The sequence below is a fragment of the Arvicanthis niloticus genome, chromosome 28 (genome assembly GCF_011762505.2).
Source record: "Arvicanthis niloticus isolate mArvNil1 chromosome 28, mArvNil1.pat.X, whole genome shotgun sequence".
Lineage (NCBI taxonomy): Eukaryota > Metazoa > Chordata > Mammalia > Rodentia > Muridae > Arvicanthis > Arvicanthis niloticus.
This window is the reverse complement of record NC_133436.1, coordinates 8650310-8665999: the sequence shown is the minus strand read 5'-3', so window position 1 is coordinate 8665999 and position 15690 is coordinate 8650310. Positions and strand designations below refer to the sequence as shown.

Below are 15690 nucleotides of genomic sequence, written 5' to 3'. Positions count from 1 at the left end.
AGTCTAGGTGCAAATTTCCACCTTTATATGTTAAGACATTTTTATTGAGTTTGGTTTTTCTATACCAGGGTGAGGGTTGAACCTAAGGCTTCATGCAAACCAGGCAAGTGTTCTGCTCTTGGGCAGTATTTCCAGCTATCTTGTTATTTTGAGACAAGATGACACTACAGTGTCCAGGTTGGCCTTGGATTTGTTCTGTAGCTGTGACAGGCACTTGCCATCTTTTAACTCTACCTCCTGAGAGGCTGGAATCACAGGTTTGTGTCCCCAGGGTCAGCCAACACTGAATCCATGTCTGCTTTTCCATGCTGTTGTTGTCATCCTCGTTACTGTGCTGAAGCATAGTGACCAAGACAGTTGTCCTGGCTCAGAGCTGTCACTCACATAGTGCCCTGTGGGGACCAATAGCTGTGGCTCCCAAGGACCCTTCAGAACCCAGACTATTGCTTCTTCCAGGCCTCTGTAGCTGTGTGTCTTGAAACCTTTCTATGTGTGGCCCGGTGGTAACCATGTCTGCTCCCTGTCAGGTTTGATATTAACAGCTGCACCTACTACTTTTACTGGTACTCACGGGCTGCCTGCGCTGTGCGGCCTCAGGAGGTGAACATGGTAAACGGGACGCTTACCAACCCTGTGACCGGCAAGAGCTTCAGCCTCGGGGAGATTTATTTTAAGTAAGTGAAAGATTGCCTTTTTGGCATTGACTCACACTCAAAGTGAACAAAAAATGTAAGTCTTGCCCTAGCAGGCATGCCCGCCAGGTAAGCAGTCTGTGTTTCAGCTGCAGTTGGGAAGGATCAAGTACGGCTTAAACCAAGCAAAAAGGAAGACTTCTTAGTCATTTGATACTAAGTGGTGAATTCCTTATAAAAAGCAGTTTCCCTCTCCCCTCACTGCTGGGAAGCCCAGGGGCTGGAGCCAAGGCTATTGGAACATGGAGAAAACAAGGAATCTTCTGGGCTGACCAGCATGTTAGCTAAAAGTAAAGGTTCATTTCTTACCAGTGTCATGGGCTGTTTTAGCCATGCGGGGCAGTGGACAGTGCATGTATTGTTCACAGTGTGTGAGATAGTACAGTCATTCCAGGAGGTGACTGACGCTGGGCAGGCAGATGGCTAAAGCCTTGCCTGGCTGGAGCTTGCAGGGGGAAGGAAGCACGCAGCTGGTCTGTGAGGGAATATGACCACTGTACTCTCCTCTGCCTCAGGCTGTTCAGCGCCTCTGGGGACATGAGAGCCAATGGGGACAACTACCTGTATGAAATCCAGCTCTCCTCCATCACCAGCTCTTCTAACCCTGCATGCTCTGGTGCCAACATCTGCCAGGTGAAGCCCAATGACCAGCATTTCAGCAGGAAAGTAGGCACCTCTGACATGACCAAGTACTATGTCCAAGGTAACTTGCTGTTCCCTGTTAGTCGTTCATGTACAGCTTTGCTCCCCTCCCCTCCCCTCCCCTCCCCTCCCCTCCCCTCCCCTCCCCTCCCCTCCCCTCCCCTCCCCTCCCCTCCCCTCCCTCTTTTCTTCTTTTCTTTTCCAGAGCTGAGGACTGAACCCAGGGTCTTGCGCTTGCTAGGCAAGCACCCTACCACTGAGCTAAATCCCCAGCCCCATGTACAGCTTTTCAAAGGGAGAGCTTTGAAAAAAAAAACACACACACACACACACACTCCACAAACCCACTGCATGGAAACCTCAGGCTGATTTCAGTTCCCTTTATGAGCTGGTGCTACCCTGGTGGGCAAAGGCAGAAGGAGACAGCCCCAGGTCACACCCTCACTGTGGCCTGGCATTAACATGCCACTTCCTCATTTAGAAACAAGAGAGAGCTGGCTCAGTGGGTAAGGGTCCCTCTGCCAAGCCTGAAGACATGACTTTCATTCCTGGGACCCACATGATAGAGGGACAGAACAAACTCCCATAAGTTGTCCTCTGATCTCAAGACATCAGCCATGATAGGCGCGAGCGCGCATGCACAAAATGGAAGAATCCTGGCAGGCTGAGTGAGAATGGGTGTGCAAAGGTTGTAGCTGGCACCAGTCATTCTTGTGCTCATGCAACTGTGTTTCTCACAGGTTACATGTGTATTTCATATTTTAAGTAACTTATCTTTCACTATATAATTCTTGTAATTTGTTTTTTTAAATTGCATGATCCTATTAACTTTTAAAATAGCATTTCCAGATGATCAAAAGAACATGGCTGATAGAGTGAGGTTATATCAGGGTCCCTTTATTTCAGACACCAAGGACTAGCTTGGTGGATTTCCACTTCAATCCCATTTAGAAATGTGATTGGGCACTCTTGTAATTAACTGGAAGCTGTTGTCTTCACGTGTGCAGTTGATTACAGTAGATGTTTACATGTTAGTCACTCATGACAAGATGCTCTTGGAAGGGTAGGGGTCATATACAGATCTTCCTCTGGCCTCTCCTATGGAATTAGGATGTGTTGAAGCCATCTCCACAGTGATGTGTGATGTCTTGCATGTATTGCTGGCCAGGTACGTTTGCTAAGCCTCAGAACTCAGGACCTTGTTGGATTCAAGTGTCTAGGCACAATTAGTTGGTGTCCTGGTGGTCTGTCTCGCTCTCCAGGTAGAATAAGACTTCCTAGCCAGCCACCATAAATCCTACTAGCAGCCAAGGATAAGGGCCAGCCCTCATGCTAGATGAGGTTAAAGTCATCACTTGCTTAGGACTCTGAAGCCATGAAGGCAGAGTGCACACACGGGGCCTTTGAAGGGTTTTCATCTTTAACACTGAGCCTCTGCCGACTTCAACAGACCATGAAAGCAGCCACTTGGTGGGTGCTAATGGTACTGTGGTGTCTCTTTCTCTTGTGACAGATGGCGATCTGGATGTGGTGTTTACCTCTTCCTCCAAGTGTGGGAAAGACAAGACCAAGTCTGTTTCTTCTACCATCTTCTTCCACTGTGACCCTATGGTGAAGGATGGAATCCCAGAGTTCAGCCACGAGACTGCTGACTGCCAGTACCTGTTCTCCTGGTACACTTCAGCTGTGTGTCCTCTGGGGTAAGTGTGATGCCCATGTCCTTCTCACATGACTGTTGAAGAGTGAGCATGTGTGTGTCTCCTAGGTGTGACACTCTAGGTGTGACAGTGGGGAGGATGTGGATGTGCCCAAAAGAGTAACTTGCTGCTATCTGGTCTGTGGCATTGTTACCATTGCCCTTTGTCCCAAGTAGTATTGACTGTGCCTCCCTCCGCTGTGGGGGAGCAGGGCCGGCTGTGCCTTCTACAGCATCCTCTGTGTGCTCTAGTGTGCACTTGGCATGGCAAAGCTTCGGTTCAGTTGGAGCAAAGCGTTGTCTATGTCGGGATAAATGAGAAACTCCCTCCAGATGCCTTTAGAGCACACTCTAGTGGCCGGGTTTGGTGGGCAGCAAAGGGGATATGCTTCTGCTCTGAGGCCTCCAGGCCAGACAGGGAGGAAACTGTGATGGTCTTATGTCTGAGGCCATATTGCATGTGGAAACTAAAACCCATTTATTTGTAAGTAATCCTTAGTTTCAACGAGAAATCAAAGGGAGAATCTGAACAAATTTTAGAGCCAACCTGTCTTAGATATGCCCTCTACCCAGAAGCCCTGGGGCTAGGTCCTAAGGTGGCCCAGTATAGGAGAAACCCTCCTTTTGCCTGGCACATAGGGTTTTGCAGGGCTGGGCACCTACAGGAAATGATGTCCTTGGTCGGCCCATGTCTTCAGCTCCTGGTATTTATTTTCTGACCCTAAAGCAGTACCATCTGCCAGTTGGCCTGTTGCTGGCTGCTTTAAATGCAGTCTCAGGGCATTCCACACATTATTTTCTATGCCTAGTGGATCATGTATCCTGGGCGGGGACTGGCTCACCTGGTGTTTTTTCAGTAGGGGCAGGGTCCTGGGCCCTGGGTTCCTGGAGTGTTGTTGTTATACACAGTTCCTGACAAAGCTGTTTCTCCTCCCTGATGATTGTTTTCTAGTGTGGACTTTGATGATGAGAATGCTGGGCCAGAGTATAAAGGACTCTCAGAGCGGAGTCAGGCTGTGGGGGCAGTCCTCAGTCTTCTCCTGGTGGCACTGACTGGCTGTTTGCTGGCTTTGTTGCTTCATAAAAAGGAGAGAAGGTAAGGTGGGCAGCACAGTAGGAGTTCAGGGCAGGGCTGGGCAAGGCCAGGTAGGGCCAGGCTAGGCAAGGCAAATATCACAGCAAATCTTGGCCACAGGCTTGGGTTTTGAGCTTGACACAGCAAGCATCAAGATTCAGAATTCCAAAACATAGTCACTATTGCCTTTTAGTGTTTTTATTTCCATGATGTGGCATGAGATTGCCCAGAACTCTGATATTGTTCATAGGTGCTGGTGTGGTTCTAGTTCACACCGAGTGTGCACACCACAAGCTGCTTTTTTACTGGTGCTGGTGGGTCTAAGACACTTGGGCTTTGTGTGAAGTGCAAACACTAATAAGAAATCAAGAATCTTTTGTGAGCAGACTTTTATGCTGATCAGCTGACCCTCCTCTATATCACAAAAAGTGAGCATTTATTAAGCACCCGCTGTATGTCCTCTTGACCTTGCTTTGCCAGGTGAAGGCTTGTTGTATGACTACATTTTTTTTAATCAGATTTTTTATGTCACAAGTTAGGCACTTGGGAAATGGTTGAGGGTATTGACCAGAGCCAACCACACTCAGAAATGAACTCAGGCAGGGGAGGGGGGCTCAGGCAGAGCAGTGGGCGTGCATTGTAGGAGCTGACGTCGGAGCAGTCTGGGTAAGTGGGAAGTGTGTTCCTGCTGCCGGCCTTGTGAATCTTGAGGTGCAGTAAGACTCATTCCTCTGCCTTGTACTGAGTCCTGGGGTTCTGGTCCTGCCTTCACAGTACTTGCTATTCATCCCGAATGCCCCGCCCCGGGAGGGCTGTGTTGGTGGGACATAGCCTCAGGAGTTGCACAGACTAGACTCAGGGCCAGCCAGCTATGTCCCTTGTCTCTGCTCATTCTGCTGTAGATTTACTGTGGTCTCCATTTTGACAGGGAAACTGTGATAAACAAGCTGACCAGTTGCTGCAGAAGAAGCTCAGGCGTGTCCTACAAGTACTCAAAGGTATTGTCCACTGAGTGGGGCGGCCGCTGGCCACAGGGCTGCCCAGGGCTGCCTGAGCCTGCATGCTGGGAGGAGTGTGTTGGCGGCTTGGCATTGGGAAGAAACTTCTCGCCCTCACACCACTTCTGTGGACTTTCTGCCTTTGAGTTTCTCACAGTACAGTTGCAGCTGATTTCCCTTGGATTGTTGATATCTAGTCTGTTCCCAGGCTTTGGGTAACTCTTTTTTTTAAGGAAAAATAAAAAGCGACAGTGATGGAATTTCTATACTCCTGGCATTTGGGTAATTTCAGATAAACTTTGATAAACTTTGAAAAGAGGCCAGTCAGAGGACACAGATGTGCTGCTAGCTTTCATCTGTACTGCCAAATCACTTCTTAAACTAAACTGAGGCCGGAAAATGACTTGGTAAAGTGCTTGAAAAAGGCCAGAGTTCAGGGTTTAAAAGCAAAACAACGAAAATCACACATGCTAGAATCCCAGCAGGTCGGAGTTCAAAACTGCCGGAGCCCTGGGCCTGTGGCAGACAGTCAGTCTCACCTGCTTGCTGAGCTCTAGGCCAGAATGAGACCTTATCTCAGAACCAAAGCAAAACAACCAAGGTGGATGGACACCCAAGCCTTTCCTATGTGTGCACACTCATGTGTGCCTGCACACATTTGGCATACACATAGAAAAATAACATTTAAAAGTTAAGCACCCTGATATAAGCCCCCCCCCCCCCTTCATGGCTTCTCCTACACACTGGATGTCCTGTCTCCAGCACACAGTGACCCAGGAGAGTCCCTCTGCCAGCACAAGCCCTGTCAGGTCCCATCTGCCTGGCCTGCTCATTTGGCTGTGAGGCTCTCATCTCATCATGCCCCAGAAAGGGGCCTGGTGTGGCCTGTATCAGGAGAGCTCTCCTGCAGCAAGACAGGTACTTTTGCTGAGTCTCATGGTCTCTGCATTTGTTCCCTGTCAGGTGAGCAAGGAGGAGGAGACCGATGAGAATGAGACAGAATGGCTGATGGAAGAGATCCAGGTGCCAGCCCCAAGACTAGGCAAGGACGGGCAGGAGAACGGCCACATGACCACCAAGGCGGTGAAAGCAGATGCTCTCACTTCCCTGCATGGGGACGACCAAGACAGTGAGGATGAGGTCCTGACCATCCCAGAGGTGAAAGTTCACTCCGGCAGAGGAGCCGAGGTGGAAAGCTCACAGCCCCTGAGAAACCCACAGCGCAGGGTCCTGAAGGAAAGGGAGGGTGAAAGGATGGGGCTGGTCCGAGGTGAGAAGGCCAGAAAAGGGAAGTTCAGACCCGGACAGCGCAAGCCAACAGCCCCTGCCAAGCTGGTGTCCTTCCATGACGATAGCGACGAAGACCTCTTACACATCTAACTCCGTGGTGCCTACAGGAGAAGGTGGAGCCATGGACAGCCAAGCACCTCCAACCAAATAAGACTTCAGCTCGATGATGCGTCTGTCATTTTGCCTTTAACAAAACTGCTTCAAAGGGAAGAGTTTCTGTAATGGGGGAGAGGATGGGGGAGGTGGGCACCACTCCTTCATGATCGTTTACAGTCAACGGATCAAGGTGTTGCTTGAATCGGCCAAAGGGCGGTACTTCGTGCCCAGGGTTTGCCCCAAGTCCTCACTTACAATCATAGCTGCTGTGTGCTTCCAACAGGTGCCCAGGCCACATGCATCTCACAAGAGGGCTGTGTTTGAAAAAAACCCTTGCTGCTTTAGACCCTATGGGGTGACCATTTATATTTTTAGCATTGTAATTCTCTCCCCTATTTATTGACTTTGACAATTACTACTCAGGTTTGCGAAAAAGGAAAAAAAAAAAAAACCAGTTTCTTCTGCCAGCAAGGGTGAAGCTGGCAGTCTGCTGGAGCCATTGTACGTGGCTCCTGAACTGGTCCTTGATGCACACTTCAGTGAGCTGCAGTATTCTATTCTTCGCTTTGCATTTTGTAAGGGTACACACACATGCACAGGTCCCTGAGTGCCTAGGTTTGGGAAGGCCCACCTGCTCCATGCCCTACCTCATCTCTGTAGCTGCAGCTCTCTGCACGAATCCTTCTGGGTGTTGCTTTTGCCAGCTGGTGACCCAGCAGCTCACCCAGAGGTGGGTGTTTGTGCATGCGATGGAGTAGAGGCTTGTAGCGAGGAGCTGCACTTCAGGTTTGGGCTGTAGGTCTCATCTCTTCAGGTTCTCATAATGCCACCTTTACTGTGCTTTTTCCTTTTTTTTTTTTTTTTTTTTTTTAAGGGGGAAAATGTTTATCACCCATTCGACCTATAAGAAGCCTTAATTTGCACAGGGTGACTTACAGACCCCGTGAAATATGGTGGGCCAGTGTTGTGTGTGGGCTTGTGCTAGGGCAGTGTCCCAGGATGGAAGGGCAGGCCCAGTTCGCTGGCTGTGCACTCTTTCTTGACGTGTTCAGTGACTTCTACATCGTAGAGTTGTACATAGGTGGTACACACATACCCAAAGCAAGTACCCCGCAGAATTTCTTGGTTTATGCCTGATTTTGCTAGCTTATTTGATTTCACATTGAGTGTATTTTTAAAAATTGATTTTTCTCTTCATTTTTTAATCAACTTTACTGTAATATGAAGTATTCAATTTCAATAAAGATAAATTATTAACTAGGTGTAAGTGATTCACCCCACCCCTACTCCCTGATATGGTAACTTGCTAAGTGAGTGGCCATTCTGAATGCTTGGCGTTTGCATTTGGATTTGACCTGAGTGTCTTATAAAGCTACTCCTCACCTTTCCTTAGAGCCAGCTAGGTCTGTCTTCAGCTTTACCTGGATCTCGGGGCTAGGTTCTCCCCAGGCCTCTGCTTCTCGGCTCTTCCCGTCTGCCAAAGCAAAACTGCCATTCGTTTTCAGTGACCAAAAAAGCCCAAGTGAATGCACGATTCACCACCTTAACTCTCTGAGAGCTGACTTAGAAGCAGAAAGCTCCCATAAGTCATCCCTGTAGTCAATGTTTACTGTCTGAAGCTTCCGTTGGCCAGTTAAAGATACCAGACACAATTCACATGTGCCCGCATGCCTAGGGTGTGAACTGTCTGTGTCCTGCAGTCAGTAGTGTGAGTTGTCAGATCAGCTCCACTGTGGTGCATATATACAGACTGGTCCCCTGACATGCACACACCCTCTGAGGCAGTAACCTACCTAGTGGAGCCTAAAACTTGCCCTTGCTCTGTAGCCTCAGATGACCTTGAACTTGTGCTGCCTCTGGATCCTACCTTCATCTGAGCCCTGGGAGTATACATGTATGTTACCATGCCCCTGTCTTGTGTTTTGATATGATAGAAGCTCTGGCATTCTCTTTTGGGGCTGCTGCTCCAGCCGTTCTCCCTTCCTGTCCATACACGGGTGTGTTTGCAGAGGCCTGTTGCCACTTGGTAAGCTCAGTGGCAGAGTGAGGTGCTGGCTCCTGCCCTGTGGTCTTAGCTCTGGCCCTTAGTGGGGAAGAGCGGTGATAAAAGGTATGGATGTTTTGGCGCTGGCCCCTCCCTCCAGCCCCTTGAGAATATAGACCAATGATCCTTGTCAGCTGTTGGAACAGGATCTTTTAGCCAAACCTGCCTGAGAGCAAATAGGAGAAACCAGAATCTTTTGCTTTTTTTTTCCTTTTTCTTTTAGCAATGTTTTCTGTGCTTCCCTTTTGAGTGTTGAATGCTGAGATAGAAGGAGTGGGGGAGTTGATGAAATCCCTTGTCAAGGAAATCACGGAGGAGTGGAAATGAGGCCATTATCAGGGACATTGTAAAGCATCTGAAAGCCCCAGTTTCACCTACTAAACAGCACTACACAGTCAAGCCCTTAGGAAGGGCTGCAGCCAGCCTGTTAGAATACCTGCAGATAATGGTCAAGAATCCCATGGCCTATTGCTTCCTTCTGCCCCCATAGGAATCACAGCCCTCAGAGCCTGTTGGGAATGTGGCAGAGAAGACACAGACTTCCTAGAAATCCTATTTCAGCCTCTGAGGGGCACTGGATTTTAGGCTGCCCATGCCCTGTGTTGTGTGTATCTGGTCCAGGCTCTTCCCAACTCTGGCTGAGCTTCTTGTGGGTTTCAGATACAGTTCTGCCAGAGCAAGCTCACACAGTCATGTGGTTCCAGGGAGCAGGCAAGGCACAGAGGCACAGTGCTCACACTGACGTGTAGAGTGGAGCTGCCTTAGTGCATAGCCCAGAGAGGGCCAAGTAGCTGCTGAGCCAGTCGCAGCAGAAGTTAAGTATCAGAAGCTGCCTAGCATGGAAGTGGAAAAGTAGATGATAGAGCCAGTGATACTTAACAAGAGAGGAAAGAGAAGCATAGGCCCTTGCCTCTGGCCTGCGGTCACATAGGCCATGTGATCACACAGGATAAAGAATGTCTTCTGAGTCCTTTGATGGAAGTTCACCCCTGACTACCATCACTGGGCACCTGAGCCTGCCATTCTTGCAGATCAGGACCCTCTCTGTGACTACAGTGCCACACCCAATGTGAGCGCGGACACATCACACTGCAAGCACTAAGGCCAGGGCCCTGCTGGGGGTAGAGGTTAGTGAGGAGGTTTGGCCTTTGGCACAGTGGAAGAGCTGAGACTGCTCACTGCTGCATCTGGATGCCCTATCTCCCGAGTTGCCTCAGTCTGGAATGTTCTTAAACTCTTAGGATCTTGTCTCACGAGTTCCCCTCTGTACCCTGCTCAGATTCCATCTACCCACTTGTAGAAGAGGGATCCTTGGGGCTTGCTGCTGAGCCAATCTGAGTTCACAGTTCCCTGTCTAGCCGAGCCACGGAAGACACGCACTGCGGACCTCTGGTCCCCACATGCGCATGTATGAAAGAACACACTCGTGCACACGGGTCCAACAAACTGTAGAAACAATGTGTGGTGATGCATATTTGTCATCATCGAGCACTTGGCTGAGGAACGAGGTTCAGAAGTTCTAGGTCAACCTCAGTTGTATTTATAGCAAGTCTGTCTTCGTTAGGGTTTCATTGCTGTGAAGAGACACCATGACCAAGGCAAAACTTATAAGGAAAACATCTAATTGCGGCTAGCTTACAATTTCAGAGGTTTAGTTCAGTATCGTGGCAGGAAGCATGGCCGTGTGCAGGCAGGCATGGTGCTGGAGAAGGAGCTGAGAGTTCTGTATCTTGATTCAAAGGCAAACAGGAGAGACTGAATCTCTCCTGCAGGTAGCCGGGAGGAGGTTCTCTTAAAGCCTTCTCCCACAGTGACATACTTCCTCCAACAAGGCTGCACCTATTCCAACAAGGCCACACCTCCTAATAGTGCCACTTCCCATGGGCTAAGCATATACAAACCACCGCAGTCTGGATTACATTCGGCTATCTCAAAACAACAGCAGCAACAACAACAAAGCTGTGGAGGGAAATGACAGGACAGGACGGGGGAAACTGCTCCAACAGTAACTTCTCACCCCGTGCACCAGATGCCTGGTTCTCATCGATTTCCTGCTGAGTCACGGCTGATTCTTTCGTTAGTGTGGATGTTCCCCAAACCCTACTCATTTCTGCAGATCTATGTCAGCCCCATTTTACTGATGGCCCCTGGGAAGGTCACTTGGATTTCTGGGTCACACCTAGAGTACCCTGGGAAGCCAGTACTTCATAGGACCCAGGCTTGCCCTTGAACCTGGCTTCTCCCTTTCCAGATGAGCCCAGCTTCTATTTTTGTTCCTGTAGCTACTTCAAACCCTGCCTCCCCACTGCTAATACCCCCACCCTGACCCACATTCCCATCCTTTCATTGGCTCCAGGAGGTACCAGAACCTGGGGGCTACTTTCCAAAAGTGGGGAAGGCACCTACGTGGAATTTGTGTCTAGTTGGATATTAGGTGAGTTGAGCTGATGCATAGGAGGTTTGGGGAAGTAGGTCACTGGTGTCTTGCTAGTTAGTGAAGTGATTTACTGAGACATGACATGACTCAGTGTTGGGGGCCGACTTTTATCAGAAAGCGGCTATCAGCTTTGCAGCCATCTTGAGCCATATACCCTGACGTGAGACTTGTTTTTCAACAGCCTACAACAGCTGAAGCACACTCTGATATCCCACATATTTTGTTTTGCTGTTTACTGCCCCCAGCTGCAAGGTGCACATGGTATCCACGCCTGCAAGGCATGCGGTTCACATGCTATCCAAGTGCTATCCACACCATACATGTCTGTAAGACACACGTGGTATCCAAGCCTGCAAGGCGCACGGTGCACGTGCTATCCACGCTGTAGACGCCTGTAAGGCTTACGTCATATCCACACCTGCAAGGCACGTGGCAAAAGCGTATGAATACCCCAGATTTCCCTTCAATAAACGAGACTTGATCAGAACCTCTGTCTTGTCTCCATTCTTCGAGTCTCTTTCCCTTTATCCTCTCTCTCTCTCTCTCTCTCTCTCTCTCTCTCTCTCTCTCTCTCTCTCTCTCTCTCTCTCTCTCGCTAGACCCTGACTCGCAGACTGGAGTGGCAACTTGGGCCGGGAAACAGTGGCCGCCAAGCGTGGAGTGGAGAGGGTTGCAACAACTCAGGGCAGGTGACCTGTGATCTTTGTGTATAACAAAACACTGCAGACTAGCTATGTCTAAAGGAAGTAGGTTAGTTTGGGCTCACAATAGAGGCTGAAAAGTCCAAGAATATGGAGCTAATATGGTCCCATGCTGCTCACTCATGCCAGAAATAAGAGCCAATGGGCACACGTGAAAGAGAGGGACAAAGGGTACTGGATGCTACATAGTAGCTTATTCTTGTAACTAAACCTGTCTCTTGGAAATAAACGGCCAGAATGAGCCTTTCACAGGGCTAGCCTAAGACGACTGGAAACATATTTACACTGCAATTCATAACAGTGGCAAACTTGCAGTTATGAAGTAGCAACAAGAATAATTTTATGGTTGGGGGGGGGGTCAGCACAACATGAGGGACTATAAAGAGACACAGCGTTAGGAAAGTTGTGAATCACTGCCTTAATCCCTTTATGAGGGTGGAACAGCATTACCCAGTATCTCCTAAAGGTCTTGCCACGCCTCAATACCATTCCGTTAACAGTTAAATTTCAACCTGCGTTTTGGCAGAAAAACACATCCAAACTGTAGCATCAGCTCTTCTGGCTTTGGGTTCTCACCTACAATGTGGTGTTAACCGGGGAATTCATAAGAGCATGGGTCCCTCTCAGGAAGGAGTCTTGCAATTTAAATTGCCTGGGATATCTGGCCATTTGCATGTGGACTGGAACCATAGGCCTGGGTAAAGATAAAGGAAACCACATCGGCTGAGAGAGACACGCTCCCTTCCCAGTTCCTGGTCCAGACAAAAGAAAGAAGGCCTGAGCATAGCTCCTCTCCAGACCAGGGTAGTTGTATTCTGCATGGAGAAGTCAGAAGTGGGCATGGGGCCCCGTGTGGTGAGAGGGAACTTGGGGAGAGTGGGGGGGTGCTAGTTTCTATTCTTGTCTTCTAGTGTGTGTTCAAAGTGGGACCTTTGCACCTTGGCAGGTCTGCAGACATATACAGGACACCTCTCAGGGAAGTGGATATTGTGGGGGCTCAGAAAAGAAACTTACCCTGCTCAGAGTTAATTCCTTGACAGCTCTTTGGGGTGGGGCTTTATATATGTCCTCCTTCTGTTCTTCTTAGCCTATCCCTCACGTCTACCATCCTACTTTCCTGCCTTTCCCTGATCTCCCAGGATGTGCTTAGCCATTCCAGCAGAGCCCCATAGGCTGAGCTCTTATGCAGAGGAAGAAAGCTGGTGGAGAGGGGGGAGCTTCAGCAAGGCCTTATGAGGAGTATGCTCTGAGCATACAAGAGAGAGAGAGAGAGAGAGAGAGAGAGAGAGAGAGAGAGAGAGAGAGAGAGAGAACATTATATTACTGGGAGCAGGTTTTGAGGGGTTTATAGTCATACCCCACTTCCTGTGTGTTTGCATAAGCTTGCTTTATTCTCTCTCTCTCTCTCTCTCTCTCTCTCTCTCTCTCTCTCTCTCTCTCAGTTCTATCTCCTAAAGTTTCCATAGCTTCCCCAAACAGAATCACCAACAGGAAAACACGTGTTTAAATACATGCCCCTATACATTGGGGAGAAATGGAGCATAGTAAGGAAAGATTAGACCAAAGCTAAAAACAAACAACAAAACAAAAACCAGAGCAAACCCTCCGAATCCTCTGTGTCCACTATCTGGGGCTTCAGTTTCAAAGGGTTCATGTGGCTCCTTCCCAAAGCTGCCTGTAACATACTTGTCTCTCAGACTGCTTCTACTTCCTCTATCAAGCTCTGATTGACAGATGTCTAATGGCTCTGGCATTTCCAACATCTTGGGGTCTCTACCTCAACCCAGGCTTCACCCTTATAACTTCAGTGAGTGCCTTCTTGAAGAGATTCAGACCCAGCCACAAGCTGCCTTGGCTACCCGAAACCATGGAGAAGAGCCCACAGCTCTCTAAACTTGCCTGCCTTCCTTTCTTCCTTCCTTCCTCCCTCCCTTCCTTTCCTCCTTCCCTCCTTTCTTTCTTTCTTTCTTTCTTTCTTTCTTTCTTTCTTTCTTTCTTTCTTTCTTTCTTTCTTTCCTTCTTTCCTTCCTTCTTTTCTTTCTTACTTCCTCTCTCTTCCTCTCTTCTCCCTCTTCCCTCCCTCTCTCCCCTGCTCCCTTTCTCCCTCCCTCCTTCTTTCCTTCCTTCCTTCCTTTCCTTCTTCTTTTATTTTTTTTCCAAAACTGGTCCTATGTGGACAACACTGCCAGGTTCAGCTGCCAGCTTGGGTTTGGACCATGGTTGCATGAACTTTTGTGCTCAATTGTTTTGTAGTCGAAGCCTGGAAGACAGTAGTGCAGTCAATAGAGCTTTCGTGAGATTGCAGAGTGGAGAAAGGAATGCTCTAGAAACCGTTCCTATGATATTTTGGTAAAGAATCTGGCTGCACCCTACCCATGCTGAGAACTGAGATGGAGCCAAGTGAGTGAGCAATGGACCAATCTCTTCGACAGGAAATTTCAGGGTAGCAGAGCACTGAGTCTGGCTTGGTTATTACCGATGACTCTCCTGCAGCTCCACAGATATAAGCAAGAGCAACAAGTGGGGCTGAAAGAAAGGAAAGATGAGCAGTTCGGAGATGAGCAGAGCACCTAAGACTCTAGTGAAGTCAAAGCTGAGGAAGAGGCCATGATTGCTCACAGACTGTCAGCACTGGGGAGAGGCCAGAGACCGATTATTCAAAATCATGAACCTATGGTGGCGTTTCTCACTTAAACCATCACAAGGACCTATTCCTACAGTCATGTGCCCTCCTAAAGTCCAAAATGTATGTGTATGGCATGTATGTATGTATATATATATGTACGTACGTATGCATGCACGCGCGCGCCCGCACACACACACACACACACACACACACACACACAATTTTTAAACTTTACTTACATTTTAAGCTTTGTTTAATCTGTTTTCTCTTGTTGAGGCAAGGCCTTATTATGTACGTACCCCAGGTTGGCCTCAGACCTGGTAGCAGATGACTAAATTTCTGATCGTCCTGCCTCCATCTCTGTTGGGAGCCAACTTTAGTAGAAAGCGGCTAGATCAACTTTGCAGCCATCTGGAACCATATACCCTGATGAGAGACTTGTTTTTTAAAAGCCTATAACAGCTGAAGCACACTCTGATAAATATATTGTTTATCCCACATAGCTTGTTTTGCTGTTTACTGCCCCCAGCTGCAAGGCGCACGTGGTAGTCACGCCTGCAAGGCATTGCAGTTCACGTGCTGTCCACGCTATAGATGCCTGTAAGGCTTATGTCATATCAACACCTGCAAGGCACGTGGTATCCACGCGCCTACAAGGCACGTGGCAAAAGCGTATAAATACCTCAGAATTCCCTTCAATAAAGGAGACTTGAGAAAAGAGACTTGGTATGAGACTTGAGACTTGATCAGAACCTCTGTCTTGTCTCCATTCTTCGCGTCTCCTGCCCCAAGAGCCCCACTCTCTCTCTTGATCAGAGCACTTAGCCCCCAAAAGCGTTGAGGCAGAGTAAAGGCCACAACACATCTCCATCTCTCAGTTCTGGGATTGCCACCCTTAGTTTGTGAGGTACTGGGCCTTGAACCCATGACTTCCCGAATCCTCTGCAAGCTCTCAACCAGCTGAGGCACATCCCCAGCCCTAAGGTTCAGTTAGTCTTCCAGTCTTGTGAGTTACATACTCTGAGCAATGTATGCTGGTTAATTTCATATCAACTTGACACAAGCTGGAGTCATCTGAGAGGGGGAAGCCTCCATTCAGAAAAAAAATTGCCTGCATAATACCAGGCTTTAGGCAAGCCCGTAGAACATTTTCTTAATTAGTGAGTGATGTCAGAGGGCCTAGCCCATTGTGAGTGTGGCCACTCAAGGCCAGTGGTCCTGGGTTCTACAAGAAAGCAGACTGAGCCAGCCATATTGAGCAAGTCAACAATCAGCATTCCTTCATGGCTTCAACATCAGCTTCTGCCTCTAGGTTTCTGACATGTTTGAATTCTTGTCCTAACTTCCTTTAGTGATATCTATGGATGTGGAAGAGTAAGGCAAATTAACCCTT

General features: G+C 48.6%; 1 protein-coding gene across 1 annotated transcript in view; it reads left to right on the top strand.

The window, feature by feature from the left end:
• Nucleotides 1-7746, top strand: part of Igf2r (insulin like growth factor 2 receptor) — an 89212-nt gene extending 81466 nt beyond the window's left edge. Inside the window, exons 43-48 of the mRNA XM_076926656.1 lie at nt 528-674; nt 1208-1395; nt 2848-3034; nt 3983-4126; nt 5034-5103; nt 6067-7746. Coding sequence (XP_076782771.1) covers nt 528-674; nt 1208-1395; nt 2848-3034; nt 3983-4126; nt 5034-5103; nt 6067-6483 — 1153 coding nt within the window. The 3' untranslated portion in view covers nt 6484-7746. The remainder of the gene's footprint in view (nt 1-527; nt 675-1207; nt 1396-2847; nt 3035-3982; nt 4127-5033; nt 5104-6066) is intronic.
• Nucleotides 7747-15690: the final 7944 nt, after the last annotated feature.